This window comes from Myripristis murdjan, chromosome 17, assembly GCF_902150065.1.
Source record: "Myripristis murdjan chromosome 17, fMyrMur1.1, whole genome shotgun sequence".
In the NCBI taxonomy this organism is placed as follows: Eukaryota; Metazoa; Chordata; class Actinopteri; order Holocentriformes; family Holocentridae; genus Myripristis; species Myripristis murdjan.
Genome location: NC_043996.1, coordinates 29,107,822 through 29,128,964, shown reverse-complemented (window position 1 = coordinate 29,128,964; position 21,143 = coordinate 29,107,822). Strand labels below are relative to the sequence as shown.

General features: G+C 42.9%; 1 protein-coding gene across 2 annotated transcripts in view; it reads right to left on the bottom strand.

The window, feature by feature from the left end:
- esyt2a (extended synaptotagmin-like protein 2a) overlaps positions 1 to 18,925 on the bottom strand; it is an 86,982-nt gene extending 68,057 nt beyond the window's left edge. For both annotated transcript variants that reach the window (XM_030074976.1, XM_030074977.1), the window contains exons 1-2: positions 18,771 to 18,925; positions 16,737 to 17,138 (exon numbers count right to left, since the gene is read on the bottom strand). In XM_030074976.1, the coding sequence (XP_029930836.1) occupies positions 16,737 to 17,120 (384 nt within the window). In that variant the 5' untranslated portion in view covers positions 17,121 to 17,138; positions 18,771 to 18,925. The remainder of the gene's footprint in view (positions 1 to 16,736; positions 17,139 to 18,770) is intronic.
- Positions 18,926 to 21,143: the final 2,218 nt, after the last annotated feature.

Sequence of the window (21,143 nt, the reverse complement as noted above, 5' to 3'; positions counted from 1 at the left end):
TGTACAGTGCTTTTCTAAGTACTCAGAGTCACTTTACATTAAAAGGAGATAAAAAAAAAAAACAATACAAAGTGTGCAACATACACTCACACTTTCCATGTACACACACCCTCTTCCTCCTCTCTCACACACTCACACATTTGTGCATCATGTGCGTATTGTGACAGATGTAGCTGTCTGTGAATAGCATATGGACCACGTGCACACCACACACACACACACACACACACACACACACGGTGAGTGAGTAATGACTCATAACTCACATCACTCTCTGGCTCTATAAGAACCATCATCAGTTGAAGAATGTCTTTATTTAGTCGATGGTTCTTCACTTTCTGTGGTTCTTTAAAGGTTCTTCATTTTTATTGAGATTAGGACTGCAGCTAACAATTATTTTCATTCAGGATTAATCAGAAAACGTCACAGCTGACATTTTTAATAGCTCGTCTGGAACCCGATGAAGGAACAAGGAATGTGGAGAACCGGCCAACAACACGTTCATGTTGGTTTTCAACCTGCACACAATCATCTGATTTAAAACGCCCAGAGAAGCTTTTATTCTGAAAAATGACTAATTACTGAACCAGCTGGGTCCACAACCAGGTGAGTTCACTGATGAGCTCGCCTTCAAGCAGAGGGGAGGAGCCAACAGGTGAACTCACCTGGTGGAGTTTTTGGTCGGAACATGTTTGGACACCCCTGATCTGCAGAAACTGTTCTTTAAAGGTTCTCTTGCTAAAAGGTTCTTTGTGGAACCAAAGACGGTTCCTCTATGGCATCACTCCAAAGAACCGTTTCTGGTCCCAGTCAGCACCTTTACTTTGCTGTGTGTTTGCCTTCCTCTGAGACATTCAGTGAGCCGGCTCCTCACAGGTAGGTGCTGGATATAAATAAAGTTTATTGCTGTGTGTGTGTGTGTGTGTGTGTGTGTGTGTGTGTGAGAAGGATGCGGCTGCCAGGCTCAGGTTACTGAGGCACGTGAGGTCGCTCCCCGGCGGGCCAGCGGACGGGCGGTCGGGCCGGGGCGCAGAAACTTCAGCAGAGATCACCGTCACGCGCTGACGTAACGAGAGCACATCCTCAAAGATCCACAAATAGCTCCCGAGCAGAAAGAGGAGTCACATCGATTATTATCCGGACGTCCAACTGGAAGCGATCCGTGCTGCGGGGAGGAGGCTGCGGCCAAACCGTCTGGGTGTGTTTACACGCAGCACCTGCACCTCTCGTCCAGCTGAAGAGCTCTCAAGAGTCAACTGAATGTATATATAGAAAATAATAAAAATAAACTGTGTGGGCCAAGGTGTCAGCATAGAGAACAATCCTAAACCACAGCCCTGTCTTGATTTTTTAAATTGAAGATACAGAAGTCATTGGCATGAGACAATAAGTCGAATAATCAACAGTCAGGAAGTTTATCAATTATAATTTCAATAAACAATTAATCATTTTAGTCATTTTGAGAGCCCTTTAAGAGTTTGAAAATACCCCCAAACTGTTGATAAATCTCTAGAGCTGAAACGATTTGTTGATTAATTGATTAGTCAACTGCCAAAAAAAAAATTGGACTGAATTTGGACAACCGATTAATCAATTAGTCATTTATCAAGTAAAAATGCCAAATATTATCTGATTCCAGCTTCACTATGATGCTAACATCCTCCTTTTCTCTGTTCATATCATTAGAAAAATTAATAGTTTGGGTTTTTTGGCTGCTGGTCGGTCTGCTCACTTCCAGTGACACTTTATTTTGAAATTTGCTACCCTTTTTTTGCTTTTACAGCTGAAACGTCTGCGGAGGTTCTAACCAGAAAATGAGTTTCAAAAGCCAGAAATCCCAGCAGCTGGTGAAATAAATTTTAATTATTGGTATAAATCAATAATCATCTCAACCCCTTGCAGATATATTATGAATATATTATGCCACGAGGCAATAAAAGCCTCGCTTATTGCCCTTTCAAAAGCTGCGTCTAACACCGTCCAAGGACTTCTGAGAGCCTTTAAAGAATTTATTAGGATTGGGCAGCTGTTATGGCTCCTCAACGCCCGCTAATTCTGCTCATATTTCAAATTTCCATCCAAAGATAAAGGAAACAAAGAAATGCCCTCGGTGTTACGGTGATAAATCAACTTAAGGCCATGCAACCAGTTTTATTAGGATGAATTCTCAGATATTGTGATGAACAAATGTTTACAGACAAGATTTCAGGACGTCCAAAGTCACATGACGACATTATTTCTTCAACAAACGTGTTTCCGTTGTTATTGATCGCATCATTTCTCCATCAGCAAAGTAAAATTCTCTGCCTCGAGCGAGCATAAACATTTATTTGCAACATTGAGGAGGTTTTATCGTCATTTTAGTGTTTCTGGTTCAGGCTTTCCGACTCAAAACATCAAAATCGCCTTTTTTGGATGATATATAAGGCAGATTATTGATGCACTCAGAATCCCACACACAGATCCGTGTTTACATGCCCGGCCCAGTTTGCATCTCGCAGGCCTGTGCTGTCTCAGAGGGGCGACGGAGTGATTCATGTGTCCGATAAACAGGGAGCGACACACGGGCGCGATTTGCTCTCCTTTTAGGGTAAACAGCGGCTTACGAGGGAGCAACGGATGAGAGAAAACCCCCTCGCATTTCTCCAAGAAGAAAGACAAGACGCGCATGAGGAAGAAAGGGAAAAAATACTCTGAGACAGATACACGAGTGCGAGCGAGACACAAAGATTTGAACAAACAACAGCGAGAGAAAATGTGACTACAGAGACAAAACGAGGAAAAACCGCTATGAGGACAACAGAGGAGACAGAAGAGCAAACAAGACAAGACAAAACAGCAAATGATAATGATAATTAAGTGAAGATACACGACATAAACGCAACACACGGGAATTTCAGACCATAATATTTGTAAAAAACTTTGTAAAAATACAGATATATGAAAACATAACAGTCAGCGGTACTCAAGATTTAACAAAAAAGCAAGCACCACCCACTGATGAAGATAAATATAAAGAACAAATTATAAAAACGGAAGGTGAGATGAGAAAAATGCGTAAAAACAAGATAATGAGGAACATTTCATGGACATCAGACACTCTCCACTGTGAGCCGCAGTCACAAAACAGGGAAACTGATTCATTTCCTGAATAAACAGAGAACATTTCTCTCATTTTCGGGTAAACAATAGCTTGTCCATTTAATGATTTGGTATTTAGCAGAGTGACGGAGGGATTAAAAAACAGAGAAAGAGATGGAAAAAGTTACCAAGTAAGAGCTCAGCCTGGTTTGACATCGCATCAAACAGCGCATGTTGAAGGCTCTATGGCATTTTTCAAGATATCAGTATAAAAAACCCCGATACATCGCGTATCACAATATATCGCAATATATTGTGATAGAAAAAACCCCGATACATCGCGTATCACAATATATCGCAATATATTGTGATAAGCGATGTATCGGGGTTTTTTCTAATCTAACTTTAGGAAAACTGCTTCCCGCTTTCTGTGTCAGCTGACTTTGTTGCGCTGGATTTTCGTGCGGGACAGCGGCTCTTCAGGCCGAGATATTTCTGCAAAGATATTTCCACATATTTCTGCACAGGTGAGACCCTCGGGTGGCCACAGCATATATTTTCACTCAGATATCTGGAGGTCAGAGGTCAAGGGAGCCCACTGAAAAATGTCCATCCATATTTTCTTACAGCCCGTACTAAAACCTCAAAATTAATGTCGATATTATTTATTAATATTAAAAAAAAATTCTTAGTTAAGCCTATTCCATGATGTAAAATCACTGACAGCAGCAGCAATGATGGCTATTTCTACACCTTAGAGTTATGTGTGTGTGTGTGTATGTGTGTGTGTGTGTGTGTGTGTGTGTGTCTCAGTGGGGTGGCACGGTCACAGTCCAACTATGCAACAGCTGTTTGGAAATCCCGACCTCTAGTTCAGCCCCACCCTCAAGAAGAGGCATGTCCCGTGTGTGTGTGTGTGTGTGTGTGTGTGTGTGTGTGTGTGTGTGTGTGTGTGTGTAAACGAGAGAGAAACAGAGAAAGACAAAAAGGCAATATATGCTTAACGTAATGTCGGTGTCGACTGTTTTTAAGCATGCAATCCATCAAGGAGAGAGAGGGGAAGGAATTGTGTGTTTTCCTTTCCATTTAAAGCGTTTTCTGAGGGGAAAGTGGCAGCAAAAACAAACAAAACAAAACAACAACAACAACAACAAAACTGCTGCTAATCCAGCTTTTCCTGCCTCTCAGGCTGTGGAGGAGCGGGGCAGGTGGGAGAGGAGACGATGGCGGGTCGCTGGGAAAAGCAAACCTGCAGCAAATGACAAAAGGCGGTTGTTCCAATGCCTACGTCTATTTTTAGAGACAGAGAAAGAGAGAGAGACTGTCGAGGATATTGAGATGTTCTGCGCTCCGGCAAGAGAGGGATAATCAGCCGAGGAAATCTGAGAGGCCCATTGTGCTTGTGATGGCAGAGCCTGGCCGACGTTTTGATGACGAACAGACGATCCGACGGCCTGAAAACACGCAACAGCGGCAGGAAAACGAGCGACGAGGCTTAAAACGTGGGGAAAGAAAGAGCTTTAAGACACGCAGAGCTCCAACTAATGATTATTTTCATTGTCAGTTAATGTGGGAATTTTTTTTTTTTTGGTTAAGTGACTCACTCGTTTAATCTCTATAATGTGACAAATGATGACAAATGATGGGAAGTGACCAGAGTCCAAAGTGGTTTCTGCAAATTGCTTCCTTAGACTGAACAGCAGCCAAAAAACTCAACGTGTTCACTTTTATAAGGACATTAAGGGAGAAAAGGATGATAGTCTTAGCATCATAAAGCTGGAATCAGACAATTTTTACAATTTTTTACTTGATAAAAGACTAAAATGATGAATCAATCAAAGCTACAGCTGATTATGTTTCTGTCAGTCGCCTAAACGGTTAATCAATTGAGCATTTTAGCACTGAAGACACTTTTTAAAGCCAGAATGTGTTATACCTCAGGTCATTTTCACACTCTAAGGAACTGCGTGTGTGTGTTGGTGTGTGTGTGTGTGTGTCTCCGTACATGTTGTCAGATTCCTCACATGCCTGCCACACTCACATTACCCTGCGAGCAGTGTGTGTTAAGGTGTGTGTGTGTGTGATAACTCCACACAGTCATCATCATCGTCATCATCATCATGGGAAAACGTCTCAGCAGGTGTGTGTGTGGTTTTGAACCCCGGTGGGTGGAGGCCTGCTGGTTTAGACCCAGTCAGTCCTGAGTCACTTCACATCAGGATTAAAGAGACACTGCGCAAAATTCTGATGTAAAAACAAATTTGTCCCAACAGAAAAAAAAAAAAAAAAAAAAAAAATCAGAAAGCAAGGCTGCAAAAAAAGAGAATCTCATCCCCGTTAGCTGATGTGCTGTAGATTAACCCAGTTTGTCCAAATTAAAGGGATTAAAAACAGTAAAACACACTTTCTGAGGTGTTAAAAAACACCAAGGAAACTGCCAGATGTTTTGGTTGAAATTCTGTTGTGTCAGTCTGGAGATGTTAGCTGGTAGCACAGATCATTAGCGAAAGAAAACTCAACTTTTATATTTCAAATTCATTTTAAGCATTTATCACACAGGTGTTTGATACATTTAAGGTCATGCGATGTTTGAAAACGACATATAAATGGATTTTGAGAATTATAAACATGTTAAAGTAATGCCGGATAGTGTTCACAGTTTATTCCGCTATGCTAAACTAAAACTATATCTGTACCTTACAAATGGATTAAGAGAATACTCCGACGTTTTGGACGTATCCAGACTGAGACCAGATGTTTGACACCATTTCCACCTCTGGACGTCCAGTGGTAGCATTTCCTTTTAGCTTAGCATAAAGACTTAAGGTCTATGGGAGTCGTTAGCCTGACTCCGTCAAAGTGAAAAAAATAAACCTTCCAATGTTATGGAATGGAGAATGGAAGAAACAACATACATTTAATACATGAAATATTCCTTATTGTCTTGTTTTTAATGCATTATTCTAATCTCACCTTCGGTTTTTGTAATTTGTTCTTTATATTTGTCTTGCGTTTTTGTTAGATCCGGCGTGGATCACTCCGCTTGATGGAGGGATACATGTGTTCAGCGGTTATAGTTCCAAACATCTAACGTCTCCTGAAACAACTCCATAAATCTAATAATATAATGTGTGTACTTCAAATCCACATGATCCACTGTGTAAATCATACAGCTTCATGGACGCTGTAAGGTTTATTTTTTCACTTTGACGGAGCCAGGCTAACGACTCCCATAGACTTCAAGTCTTTATGCTAAGCTAACACGAAATACTACTCATATGAACTGAACCACTGGACGTACAGAGGTGAAGATGGCACTGAACATCTGGTCTCAGTCTGGGTAATAAGCAAAAAAGGCTATTTTGCCCAAAATGTTGTTGTGTTCCTTTAAGGTTGGGAGAAAACCAACAAAATGAGCTCACAGCAGGATCTTTATTCTGGCTGGCATTATGGTGGCCACAACAATGCAGCACCTCTGAGCTCATACTAACGCTGACCCCAAAAAATAAAAACATTTCCTGTTCAGAGAGACATTTTCCTGTGACTCTATAGTGGTAAACCACAGCGTCTACCCCTCACTGCTGAGCTCTTTCTTTTTTTCTCTTTTAAATCACCATCACTTAGCAGCTGTGTATGGCATTTATCAGAGAAGTAAGAAAGTGCAAAGGAATAAAACAACAAAAGCAGCTCAAATCGACAGAACTAATCTATAAATGCAAGGTAAGACCCATAAAAGGTAAGTCAAAAACAAAATTATGAATTTTAACCAGTGATTTGACAGGTTTACCTTTAAGATTTACTTTAAAAAAAAAAAGGCATTTATATTAAAACACATGGCCAGCGTGTGATTTAGTGCTGAGTAAGGCTCCGGCCTGATGTCAGGAAGCAGATAACAGCAGGGCAGAGCGGCACTGGGCCCTTCTGCTCCTCCACATTGTTTCCAGAGACTCGCCCTTTGGCACATCGGAGCGAGGGGCGGCCCCTCCACAGCGCCCCACCCAGGCCGAGTCACACAAGGTCAGGACAGGAGGAGGAGGGAGGCATGGAAAGAGAGGCAAAGGAGGAGGAAGAGGAGGAGGAGAGGGTTGTAAAACTGTGGTCTAAGGTTGCCGAATTTATCCTTTTGACGTCTGATGATTGAGTGAAAATAGTCGGAGCCGTGTTTTTTTAACATTTAGTAATCGGGGGAGGAGTTTGGCCTGAGTATGCATGCAGTTTTCCAGCGCCGCCCTGCTTCAGTTTCATACGGTTACACACATTCACACTCAGAAACACACCAGCAAGACCACAGCCCTCCAGCTCCAGTCCACTACGGTTAACACTGGTAAAACCTCACATGCTTAAAAGAAGCCTATCTGCTACATAAGTCCTTTCTCTGATACAAAAAAAAAAAAAAAAAAAAAAAAAAAACAGTTTTAACAACTCAAGATGTCATATTCAGTGTTCAAATTTTGCTTTTTCTTAAAATGAATGGAAAAAATTTGTTGAAACGAGGCAGATCAGCCCACTAGAAATGAAGAAAATGACAGTTGATTCAAGAAAATTATGGAAGCAAGTTGATCAGTGCTGGAAACAAGTGGGATTATCTCATCTCACTGCCAGATTACTTGGTAAAATGAGTTTTTTTTTGTTTTTTTGCAGTTTAATGCTACTACAGTATCACTATGTCCTGTGTGGTTCTGTTTTTCCTCAGCAGGAATGTAAATTTGCTCTACAAACCTGTGGCCTATATCTCCTGGACCATTTGTCTCCCAGCCTGACCTCCATCCCTCTCAGTAATGCTGCTGTTGCTTCTATTTCACAACACACACACACACACACACACACACACACACACACACACACACACACACACAGATACACACACACCGTCCTCCAGCAGCCTCAGGCAGCATGCCCAGACTCTCAGGAGTGACCTTTGCTGCCCTCGGCCTCAGATTTACACATGTATTTAAAGATGTTTCACTCAAAAAACAGCTTATCGAGATTAACGGATTGATTCGTCAGTCATCAATAGTTATAATTCCGATAACCAATGGACTGTTTTAGTCATTTATCATGTGAATATACCAAACGGTTCCACAATCGATACTTTTTTTTGGCTGCTGGTCAGAATAAGGGAGACATGTGAAGGCATCACTTTGGGCTCTGATCACCTCCCATCAGGCTTTACACACTGCAGCTCTGAAGTCAGTGCTGCGCTTTTCTCTGCTATTTGAAGCTCATTATTAAGGTTGTAATGCTACATAGGGGGCGCCGGCGAGCGTCCACTCTGCTTGCTCCTGCTTCACCTCAGGGAGCTCACATGGAGTCCTGCTGTCGTGGTAGATGTTGCCTCCACCTGGCAAATCTGCTATTACGAGAACAATCCACAGAGGTGCAAGCACAACACCGAGGTTAATTAAGAGACTTAAGTTTTGAGCGATGAGCCTGGCAGAACGACTATTTACATAATGAAAGTGGCCTTGGACGTGCCCTAAATGCACTTGTGCCGTGCTCTGCAGACTGTGCGCTTAGATCATCAAAACAGAGCCGCCAGTCTTTAGTGTCTGCAAAAGCCTTTAGCGTTTGAAAATCCAGCGACATCACCCCGATCCTACAAGAGTTCTGCACCAATCACAAGTTGGAACACCTACTTTGCTCAATGAAAATGTTTTAGTAGCCCCTGATGGTTTAAAGTCCATCTGCACTGAAATAATTAAGTGAAAAATAATGATAATCATCGTTAAGCTGCAGCACCAGGAGTTCTTCATCATTTGACAGAAGTGGCACCTTTGCTCACACTAAACCAGCGTGGGGCTTAATCACACAGCTGTGAGCTTTTTTTGCAGGGGTTTGTCACCGTTTTGTGCATCTCCTCCAGTGCACGGTGTGTTTTCACGGTGTGTTTTGTTTTTTTCAGGCACCTCCAAGGGCACGCCAGGTTCAACCCGTCTGTCCTTCGGCCGCGTCGCAGTGCGTGCCAGCGGCGCCTGGAGCGACGCGCCGCACGCTTCAGCGGCGAGTAAATGTCAAGAGTTTAACTGCATCGTCCTTATAGAAAAGACTATAATCCTCTTCTTCAAACACACACACACACACAGAGACACAGGCGGCGGCTTTGTCTCGTCTCTGTTTATCTTCAACAACGCTGTCCCCGTTAGCTGAATAAAATGCAGGTGGCATACGTAACACCGCGCATCTGAGCAGAGGAAAAGTGCGTCCTCTGTGATCGCAGCCTGATTTCATCCACTGTACTCTCATCCAGAGCAACATAAATCAAATACAGCGGCAGCATAAGTTCATATTTATAGACATAATATATAACATTTTGTGCAACCCAGTACAACATGTGACATTGACTTTGAAACCTACTTTGGAGCAAAATTATGTTCAGGCTGCAGGTGCAAAAAGACGGGGATTCTTTCGATTTCCATGAAAATATTTCAAGCAGGCAAAAAATAGACAGCAGACATATGCCTGCTGACTATGAATCCTTATTCTCTTACGCAATCTCAGACGGAAGCTGTAATTCATACCGTAAATCGCGCATTTCCCATTAACATTATATAATGAATGCTACATTGCAAAATCAATTGTGATTTATGCCATGCATTGATAATGACATCGGCTTAAAAGGTTCCCCCATATGAATGTGAGGCCGTCTGCTTATCTTCACTCCGTCCGTCATAAACCTTATGATTTTCCGGCTTATATGGATCAAAGGATTACGCGGCAATCAAATAACCACGGATGGATACACCGAGTTAGTGCCTGCGCGTAGACACACAGGAGACAAAATAAGTCCCTCCTGACGCAGGGAAAAAAGACATTTATTTTAATTCTCATGTTAGAATAAATAGTTTGGAATGCCATGAAAAAAAATGAACTTTACAGATGGGCAATGTAAAATAAATAAATAAATAATAAAAAAAAGGTTTTCTTGTCTTGCAGTTCTCTTGTGTGTCCTTTGTCCTTTTCTCTGATGATTTGAAAGTTTATCCTGTCTTTTATGTCTCCAGTGAGTTTCATCACCCATCACAGGTCCTAGAGGCCTGTTGAAACGCCACTGCAGAACTTCAAATGCACCTTTTTTTTTTTTATTTTTTATTTTTTATTTTTTTGGCCGGGCCACAGTGAGGGAGTCGCGCTCTGTCAAATTTCTGCCTTCAGAGAAACAAGTCGCACCATTACTTCAGACATTCTTGGCCTGCTGACTGTGAGCTGCAGCCCACACTGCCTATCAAGCCTCATTCCAGACATACTTACACACACACACACACACACACACACACACACACACACACACACACACACACACACACACACACACTCACACAGAGGAAGAGAGAGAGAGCTCAGAGGAAGCTATCGGCTCTCCATGACAATCTGCATGTCTGTCAGTGATGATGTCGCACACCTGGTTATGGGCTGATAATGTCCTGCATGCACATTAAGTGGCTGCTGTGTCATTACACACATGCAGGCATGTATAGACACCGTCTGTATGTATCTATAGAGTAGAGCATCTATAGTGATATGTATAGTCTCCTGTTAGGGGATGCACTTTATGTCAGACAGAGTGAGAGCTCTCACCTTTGGGTATTTGCTGATTCAGAGTACTAGAGCTGGGCGACAAAAAATAAAATCTCAATTTTTTATCACCAAACTTGTCACAATTTGCGATTTTAATCTAGATTTTGGTCACTAGCTACGACAACTAACTGATGGGAAACATCAAAATCTCGATTTTACAATTCAGGCCTTTTTTTTTTTTGTTTTTTTGCATTGATTTAAAACATAAATCTGAATTAATCTGATTTATCGCCCAGCCCCTCTGAGCACCCGCTTAATAAAACTTCCACCCTGCTGACATTTTTACCTCCTTCCAATGTTCAGGTTCATTTTCGTGCCTTGTGGTTGTAGTTCAGTGCGTCGAGCTGTTTACATTTTGCATTAACGCGTTCCTGTTGCACGCTGCACAGTTTACATGTCTTTCCTTTTCCCAGCGACCCAGCAGCTTATCAATAACCCTGACTGCAACGCTGGAATCACATGACTTATCAATGTTAGTGTTTCATCACTCACTCAGTGGCTCACTCAGTTTGTCCACTGGATTTGAGCTCCTTGTACAATTGACCCTGTTTATTATGTTATCAATGTCGCTAAAACTCACGCCTCCAGGTTAATATGATGATATTAGACCCAGGCAAATGATAAACTGTTTATTTTCTTCTATTTCTATGTCAAAATCTTCCTGTTCGCCTCACTCTTTTTGCCCCTGCTATCAGATGACCCGGCATGTTTACCCTCTTGAATGATGCCTCCGCTGCCTCGTGCCGCACCCCGACATCCTGTTTCAACAGGAAACAGCAAATTCAGGAAGCAAAGAGGCTCTCAAAATGCTGCCTCACGGTGACTTTAAGACCAACAGATGCACTTTGACTGCACTCTGTCGACACCGTGTTTCTAATTCTGAACGCCTGATGAAGTTTGCTGGGAAAAGAAGACCGACTTCTACTCAAACTGTAACACAATCATGTGACGAAACCTTTCAAAGCGCCGTCCGCCTGCGAGCTGGTCGAAGGCGACTTGAAGCCTGACCTTCCGATCAAACTCCTGAACCTGCACGGCTGCATATTTTCCATTTCAACATACTTTTTCAACTTGATTTCTTGACCTGGAATTATTAATCATTTAAAAAAAGGCCACATCATCCCAACTAGTGATGAAACAGCCAGTTAAACACTTGATTAATCAACTGGTTGACAGACAGAACGTTAATCAATTATAGTTTCAAGAACTGCATGAGGATCTTAGTCATTTATCAAGTACAAATACCAAACATTTCTAGTTTGAGCTCCACGCCCTCTGACATTTCACTGAAACTGAAAGCAAGTCATTTTAAGACGTAACTCTGCTCTGTTAAAATGTGATGGGCATTAATCGGCACTTTTTGACCTTTAATGGACAAAATGATTAATCAGCTGTTCAAAAAACACAATCAACAGATTAATCAGCGCCGAAAATAACACCAAGTTTCAATACCATACTTATGTGCAATAACCTATAGTGCAATAACTCCTGTCCATGTTTGCACTTGTACATATATTTTTTCTTTCTTTTTATTCTATATATATTTATATTTATATTTATATTTGTATTCCTTTCTTTATTTTTCTTGACTATTTGCTCTTTTTACTTTTACACTTTGAGTGGGAGTTGTTATTGTAACTAAAAGTAATTTCCCCCTGGGGATCAATAAAGTATTCTGATTCTGAAGTCTTCACCACCATACACATCATTAGCGGCACTGGAGCCACGACTACAACAAACGTGTCTCCATATAAACACGGTACTGACGCCCGACGATATTTCTCCAAGCTCTCAAAGCCTTTTATGGACCTGCCGGGCCTGTCCGTACCTCGCCATCCCATGATTCATCACACATCAGGCTTTTCAGGTCTACTTAGGAGCTCCGCTTTCGATGCATCAGAGCCGGTTGGGCTTCCTGGCGGAGGTAATGTCCTCTGTTATTGATGATAATGAGGCAGGAAATCCACGGGCGGCTGAGTGGACGGTTGGACGGCAGCCAGGCAGCGGCGGCACCTCGGCTACAGCGGGGGTGACTTCAAAGTTAACGTGATCTATCAGCTTTGTTTTGGGGGTGCCGCTCTGAGAGTGAAAAGGTTAAGAGTTTTGGAAATGTAAATCAAACACACAAGCGGCTGATTAAAGGGAAACTGAGTGGATTCAGCAAATTGGAGAAAGGATGTGAATGGGATTAACGTGCCTTCAGATAATCAGCGACAGTGAAAAGCAATCAAACGCATCGAACTTTGACCCCGGAGAGGCGGTCTGCCCCGCTGACATGCTTCCCCCCGTCCGTCCACTGATACTTTATCTGCTCTGTCACTGACCTACATGATATGCAAAACTCAAAGAGGAGATTGCATGCTTCCAGAAGTCCCTGAGTCATTGTGTTGCAGATTCTGACTAACCCAATCCATCAGGCGTAAGTTAAACCAAAGACTGATCAATTAAGAGTCATTTTCTATTCAAATAAATCGTCTGTGTTAGTAAAATGGAGAAAGTAGGAGGGGGAACCTGAGAAATACTTGGTACTGTGACCACCTCGGCAAAACAGCCTTGAGCCACCAGGGAACATATTTTTTTGGCCGTGTGACGTTCAGCTCGGAAAAATCTGACAATCAGGACAAGAAACTAACTTTTGCATCTCAGAAAAGGAGCTGAAAATGAAGCTTCACTGCCTGCCGGAGCTGCTCTGCTAACACACACACACACAAACATAAAGCACTGGAGGAGCCTAATATCTGTCATAATCACCATGATATATTCAACATAATAAGTTCTGCTAATTATTAAGCAGGCTAATTAGTGCTTTAATTAGCCAACGGTCGCGCGTGTCAAGAAACTCGTCTCCAAACAGCACCGGAGCTCCGTATCCTCGAGCACGGAGGAGCTGTTTTTCTGTTTTCATTAATGAGCAAATGGATGCAGCAAGATGCTCAAAATCAAATCAGATCATTTACAGTTTAAGGGAGGGGGAGAAGCTCCGGTGTCAATATGCAGCTTCTCCTTCACCAGAGTGTTTCTACAGACCGGGACACCATAACAACTTAATGTCCCGCATACCTTAAAAAAGGACATTATCCAATGTTCTGTCCACGGCTGACAAACACACACATTTACAGGAACATGTGTGGAGACGTGTCCTAAAGCCTCAACAGCAGCAGTCAAACATGAGTTTTGAGGGGGATCACGTGCTGACATGATGAACCAGAGCTTTCCATCACCTTTCCCTTGGTGGTGAGAAGCTTCAGAGTAAAACACAGGATTGCACAGGGGCAGGAAATTTCCCGAAATATGGGAATATATGGTAAATAATGGGAATTAACTGGAAATTTGGGGTCATTTTTGACTTTGATTTACTTGTGAGTAGAACTTTAATCGATTCTTTCATTGAAAAACATGAATGTTGAATAAAATAAACATATTCCCTATAAACCCCCCTGCCAAAAAAAGAACAAATCAAAAAATCAAATGAAACCTTGCAACAGTCAGTATGTACTGTGTGCTTTTTTTCAACTTCATGTAAATTCCCTGTTGCAGGCTAATTTTGCAAATATCCAGTTATTCCTGTTAGCTTCCATAAACTCCCATTGATTCCCATGGAAAGTTACCCACTTTGAAAAATCCTGGAATTGTGCAACCCCACAAACGGCTAATTCAGCTCGTCTGTCGAGCGAGCTGAGACTCACTGAGTCCTGCAGGCACACGCCCGCCGCACAGCTCCACGCCTCCCAAGCAGCAGTGCAGGCTGGGAGAGCTCGCCACGCATCCTGTCAGGACGGAGGATGACGGATCGGAGACGCAGAATGACAGGTATGCGAGAGGCATGCGGTGAATCTGCCTCCTCCCTCCCACGCCGGTCTCTCACATCGAATCCTGACAAGTGACAACGCCGAGAGCACGAACGCGGAAAATGAAAACGAGAGCAGGGTCGATGACGGGCTCGCTCGCTAAACAAAAACCAGCCCGGAGAGCTCCCCCGGCCACGAGGCCTCGCCTTAATTATTCATGCAGGACTCTGAGCTCCTCCAGGCAGACTGGAGGCCTGAAGCCATCAAAACGAGCCGGGCACAGATCAGACCTCACAAGTTTGTGTGGAGTCGACATAAAGCCCAGGCCGGGTGACCTTTCCGGGGGCTATTTATGAGGCTCTCTCCAACGAGCAATTAAAGCTTTCTTTGAACCGAGCATTGTCCCGCGGATTAAAATTAGTATCATGTGTCAGAGGTGCTGTCTTTATCCCCGTGCTGCCAACATTGTCAGCATATCAGTGTTTGTAGCTCAAGCACCGTTGGACCACCGGAGAAATGTCTCACATGAGCCGATGAAGAGGTCAATCACTAGAAAGCAGCGTTAGGATGATTTATCTGCCTTTTTTTGAATATGGGATATTTGATCTGTTGTATGACTTTTATCTTCTTTTAAATCTGTTTTCTTCTATTATCTGTATCTTCATTTTAATCCTCGTTTTCTTAACCATTGTGTCTTTTATTGTACATCACTGTGCAGCACTTTGATGAACTTTTACGTTTTTTGAAATGTGCTATATAAATAAAGTGGATTGGATTCAGTTGGATATCACAGTATGCACACTTTCCCTCTGTCATGTTTTCCAGCTCTTTATGGATGATTAAAATCAGTGAAAGGAGTGCAAATTATTCTCCATCCCCTCCGAGCCTGCACAGGTTCTGAGCCCGTCCCGTTTTGTTTTGGAAAGATGTGTTTTTCACATTGAGATCCAGTATCCACAAAAAAAAAAAAAAAAAAACAACACAGCGCCACCAACAGGCCAAAATGGCTTTGAACCTTCAAGCAGTGATGCCTCAGACGCCACACATCACACATACAAAACACACACACACACAAAAAAAATCAATTACATCAATCGCATGGTCATTGTTGATTTGCTTGACAGGATTTTCCTCATCCAAACACACACACACATCAAAAACCCTCAAATTTAAAGATAATCAATATCAGCACAAAGTATTGGCTATTAGCAGCTACAGTTTGAAAAACAAGAAAGTATTGGAAGACTCTTGACACTATAAAGGTAGTTCTGGTGCAGAGTTTTCACATGAAGTATTTTCCGGATCTTCTATCCTGTGTCTCAATTTGCTGCCAGGAGCTGCACCGTCAACGCTGGCCAATGAAAACATCATAATTACATGAAAAACAAAGTTCACTACATGTCGCAGAAAACACCGCTGGCAGGTCAGTTTATTCGTATTTGCAGCAGCTCCAGTCCCCAGTGCAGCTTCAAGGCCTCACATGCGAGAGCCGACCACGAAGCCAAACAGGGAAATTACAGAGCGCCGGCGCAGGCCTTTGATTTGGTTGGACGTAGAAAACAAAAGCAAGAAGAGGGTGTGCTCTGGCCCCAGCATTCATCATTTCATGTCTTAAAGTGAGCGAGCGATGCTAATCCTGGGAACTCAGCTCCAGCTTGCCCGAAGACACAAAGCAGCGCATGTTTACAGCGTAAAACTGAAGCAGACTGGTGGAGTTTGGCAGGAAAGCGAGTCACCGCAAACATTTTGGCAGAGAGGCAACGGTAATTTGAGGAGCCTCTTCCAGTCTAACAATTTGGGAAGGGCTATAACTCAATCCTGTTGTTTACCGTCTTTCAGTGGAGTCATATGGTGATAATATGGTGATTTCAGGAAGCAGAAACTCACAATTCTGTTTTCTAAACTGATGATAAGAACACATTGGATGTAAAAACTGACACAGTTTGACCTGAAACACTTTAAGGAATATTTGAAATTAAACTTTGCTTGACATCACACCTCACATTACAATGCAGCGCAACGGGATGAACGTTAATGTGATTGTTTAAAGGTGCAGTCCATAAAACTGAGGGTTAGCTGAGGTAAGCGCTGCACATATTTCAGGAGTGAGTCAGGCCAGTGATGAGAACCATGTGGTCTAATGGGCTCTTATTGTGATATCAATAGCAGCAAAAATCCTTGAGTGTGGTGACACTGATTCCAAGCCTATGGGCCGGCCCTGATAACAGTGCTGTTACCTGGTGCGTCCGTCAGTATGGAATCATCAAAGTGTAATATCTGTCATTAACTTACCCATGGTGGCAGCTCCGAAGTAGCTACACAATGCCGCACTGCCTTCTCCTCGTGCTCCAGGAAAGCTAAGGCACGGTTTATCCTGTAGTTCTTGCTGCCGTGGTTTTTCCTCCACCAGAAAAACACGGCGAGTCCGATCAGCACCCAGCTGAAGCTGAACTCAAAGTATCCCAGCACGTAGATGGGGAAGATGATGGCGAACGTCTTGGCAAATTTAATCCACATCTGGGTGACGTCCGTCAGAGAGGACTGAGGCTCTTCCTCCAGCTCCACCGGGGAGAGCGGCGGGCTCTGCGTGGAGCCCACCGGGCCGCCCGGCACAGGTCCATTCGCCCCGACGCCCGCCGTCCTGGTCCCGGCTCCCTGCACTCCGCTGTTACTCATTTCCCCTCTGAAAAGACACTTTTGGGACAGATGTTTACAGTGAATATCTGTAAAGTCACACTGGTTCACTCTCTGCAAACCACAGGCCTCATGCTGCCAAGAGTTTTTTTTTTCTCTCTCTCTCCATTACCAAACTGCAGCTAGTAAACAGTCTGCTTGTGAAAATTTCAGACACAGAAGCTGTCGCACACAGAATATAACACAGGGAAACTCTGACGCATCATAGGTCTAAGGTCAAAAGATTACACAGAAAGTGTGACAGTAACAGTTAAGGAGATAATAGACAACTGAGCCCCGCAGCCATAAGACCCTGTAGCAATTCTGTAGGAACAATAGTGGCGTTTCATCAGTATCTGCAATGAATGTGAGCGTGCTGATTGACAGACAGGCTGACAAATAAACATGTTTTTCTGCCATGCTGCAGCCCTTTGTTTACCAGTATGCAAAAGTAACCTCGCTCTTATGAAAAGCAATAGAATAATCCCCCTGTATCATGCAGCTATTGTAGGTCAAGCACTCATGCCACAGAAAATCCTGTCGTAATGCCACAGAGGAGCGGAGCGGAGGCCCCATGCTGCAGCATTTCCCCCTTGGCAACTTGCAGGTTGTAAACAGTCTGTGGCAGATGGCTAATTAAATGAACTTTGTCATGCCATGGACCCACAAATAGATCCAAATTAGACCAAAAACCCATACTTACTACAAACTTCAACTAAGAGGACTTCTGTACATAACATACAGTATGGAGTTATGTAACTGCGTGTTTGGAGGTGACAGTGAAGCCTCTGATTAAAATAGTTGCTGTGTATCAAAATCACAACACAGTTAAGAGGAGTCCTACAGTGCCATAGTCAAGTCAGCCAGAGTGAAACTTTCAGTATTTTCTAAATAACATTCACACTCATAAACATATTTTGTGATCTTTTTTGAATCATACAAGCTTCCAAGGTGGAGTTAAGGGGTAGTTTTAAAGGAAGGAGTCTTGTTTGTCTCCAAAAATGTCATTTTCACTGAGTGTTTTCATATCCATCTAGACTGCAGGCTCAGCTGTCATCTCAAGGACTGCCTCTCGTACGCAGAGAACGCACGACCAAACCCCATTCAGAAATCTGTCACTTTATCTGCTGCCTCGCTTATTCACAAAGATAAACACCAGGTAGAAGGAGATTTCAGTTCTTACTCAAAAGGTTAAGAGACGCTTTTCAGTTCGGCGTAAGTTTAATAAGCCAACCAAAAGTTATTTCACTAATAATTCAACTCTATTAAGTGAAGTCTACTGTTGTTCCTGGGAATCTTAACCCACCAAAATGCATCATCGTGGGTGGCACAGAGCTATGTGAACCAATACTTAAAGTTGACATTTTATTAAAGCGGAAGCCGTTGAAATGACTGTATGTGTGCCGAACTGAACAGTGTTGACTAATAATTCAAAATCCGCCCTGAGTCTCGGTTTACGTGGCACGATCCTCTACCGGGAAGCAGAGCAACATCAAAGTGACAGGTTTTGTGAACGGAGTCCGTCGTGACGTTCTCTCCACGGGCAGAGCGACACGTATCGTGGCCACCACTCCGCCAGCACTGCGTAAAACCAAAACACCACAAAAACAACAACTTCTTTCCCCGGAGTCAAGCTCCCGGCAGCACACTCACCGAGATCCGCCTGCCACATTCGCTCCTCCCGGAAACAAATAAAGTCCAGTAGAATTCACTGCGGTAGTCCCGGCCGCTGCATGGCGTCTCTCCCCAGCAGTTATAAGTCTGGTAATCCGCTCCCCCCTCAGCACATCCTGCTCTGAATGCGCCCAGGCGGACTGAGCCAGCCTGCAGGAAACTGTCATCGCAGGGAAGAGGTCAGCCTCCGCCGAGAGGGAGCTTCAAAACCCGGACACAGCGGGAGGCAAGGCCGCCACCTGCTGGAGGAAAAACGGAACACCGACACCAGGTGAGGACAGCTTAGAATAGAATAGAATAGAAGATAAATACAGGATAAACGCAAGTAAGAACAAAATAAAACAGAACGAAACAAAACACATGTGTGAACAGAATCTAACATTACAGAATAGAATAGAATAGAATAGAATAGAATGGATTTGGATACATCAAGGTAAGAATGCATAAGAATGAAAGTAAGAAATGACAGTGTCTGGTAAATGTTGGTAAGAATAGAATAGAATAGAATAGAATAGAATAGAATAGAATAGAGCATAACCCCAACATAAACCCAAGTAAGAATAAAATAAAACAGAACAAAATAAAACACAAGAGTGAACAGAATCTAACATTATAGAATAGACAAGAATAGAATAGAATAGAATAGCATAGAGCTGGATAAACCCAAGTGAGGATAGAATGAAATACAACAAAACACAATAGAGAACAGAATCTTAAAGAATATGATAGTATAGAACTGAACAGAATAGAGCCTGGTAAATTCTGGTAAGAATAAAGTAGAACAAAAGAGAACAGAATAGCAAAAGATGGCACAGAATAGAATATGATAGAATAAACTGGAACAAAGCACAGGACAGAATAGAATAGGATAGAAAATAGCTGGATAGACCCAAGTAAGAAGAGAACAAAACAGAACAAAATAATAGAACAGAACACAATAGAATAGAATAGAGCAAAACAAGGAATAGAATAGAACAGCACAGAACAGAACATGGGACAGAACAGACCACAGAATAGAATAGAATAGAGTAGAATAGAACAGAACAGAACAGAATAGAACAGAATAGAACAAAGCTGGATAAACCTGGGTGAGAATAATACCAAAAAAAAAAAAAAAAAAAAAAAAAAAAAAAAAAACAGAACAAAACACAACAGAGAATAGAAAAGAATGGAATAAAATAGAATAAAACAGAACTGAACACGGGACAGAACAGAATAGAGTAGAACAGAACAGAACACAGGAACAGAATAGAATAGAACAGAATAGGGTAGAACAGAATAGAACACAGGACAGAACAGAATATAATAGAACAGAACAGAATAGAATAGAACTGAACAAGACATGGGACAGAACAGAACAGAACAGAATAGAGTAAAATAGAGTAGAATAGAACAGAATAGAGTAGAACAGTAAGCTCTTGCAGCAGGACACAGACAGGAGGAGGCTCTGCTTTGTTCTACTCGTGTTTCTACTTGAACTGAGTCTGAGGCTTAAAAAAAAAAATCCTCCCTCTGCTCTGTGCTTCACTGGTCTGTTCCCCAGCAGCCTGTGACCTTTGACCTCCTCGCTGCCAGCTGCGTGTCTCGCCGTCCTCGGGGAGCTGACCTGACCTCCTCCTGACCTCCTCCTGATACGACTGTACAATAAAATATTAAAAACGGTTTCACCTGTAAGATTAAAAAAAAACAACAACAGCAGCAGCAGCAGCAGGAGGTGGAGCTGCACAGTGACCTGCTGCTGACAGCCTTCCTCCACTAGGTGGCATCGCAGCCTCGACTCAGTCTGTCAGTGTGGACTGAAGTCACACCAGAGATCAGCAACAAGTTCAGGAGAGCAGCTAAATCCTGTGTGTGTGTGTGTGTGTGTGTGTGCTTCAGGAGGGGCTTATTGTTGCAGTGCTTTACTATGTGATGCACTAATAAAATAATTAAAAAAAAGTTATTTGACCATAGTAATTGGTTTAAATGTAATAAGTTACTTCCATCCTTGCATCCTAATATAATCCTGCGGTGGCGGAGGAATGTGTGTAATCTGTGTGTCAGAGTCTGCGGCCACCTCCCAAAGTGTCCTGTGATGAATGGGAGGAGGGATGATGAGCGTTGCAGATGTCTGTAGCTGGACAGAAATATGAGGCCGGGCTCTTCCTCACAGCCGGAGAGACGCTGCTTAAAATTCAGCCTCAAGCGTCCTCGGGTTTGTTTGGGCGATCCGTCAGTCTTCCCCCGTGAAGCCGTGAAGCCGACAGACAGACGGACCCTCTGATTCGTCCTCAGCCGCTCGCTCGCAGGTGATTTACTCTCACAGTCTGCTTTTCAGGTCAGCTGGATGAGCCGCTGTTTTAAAGGAAGACT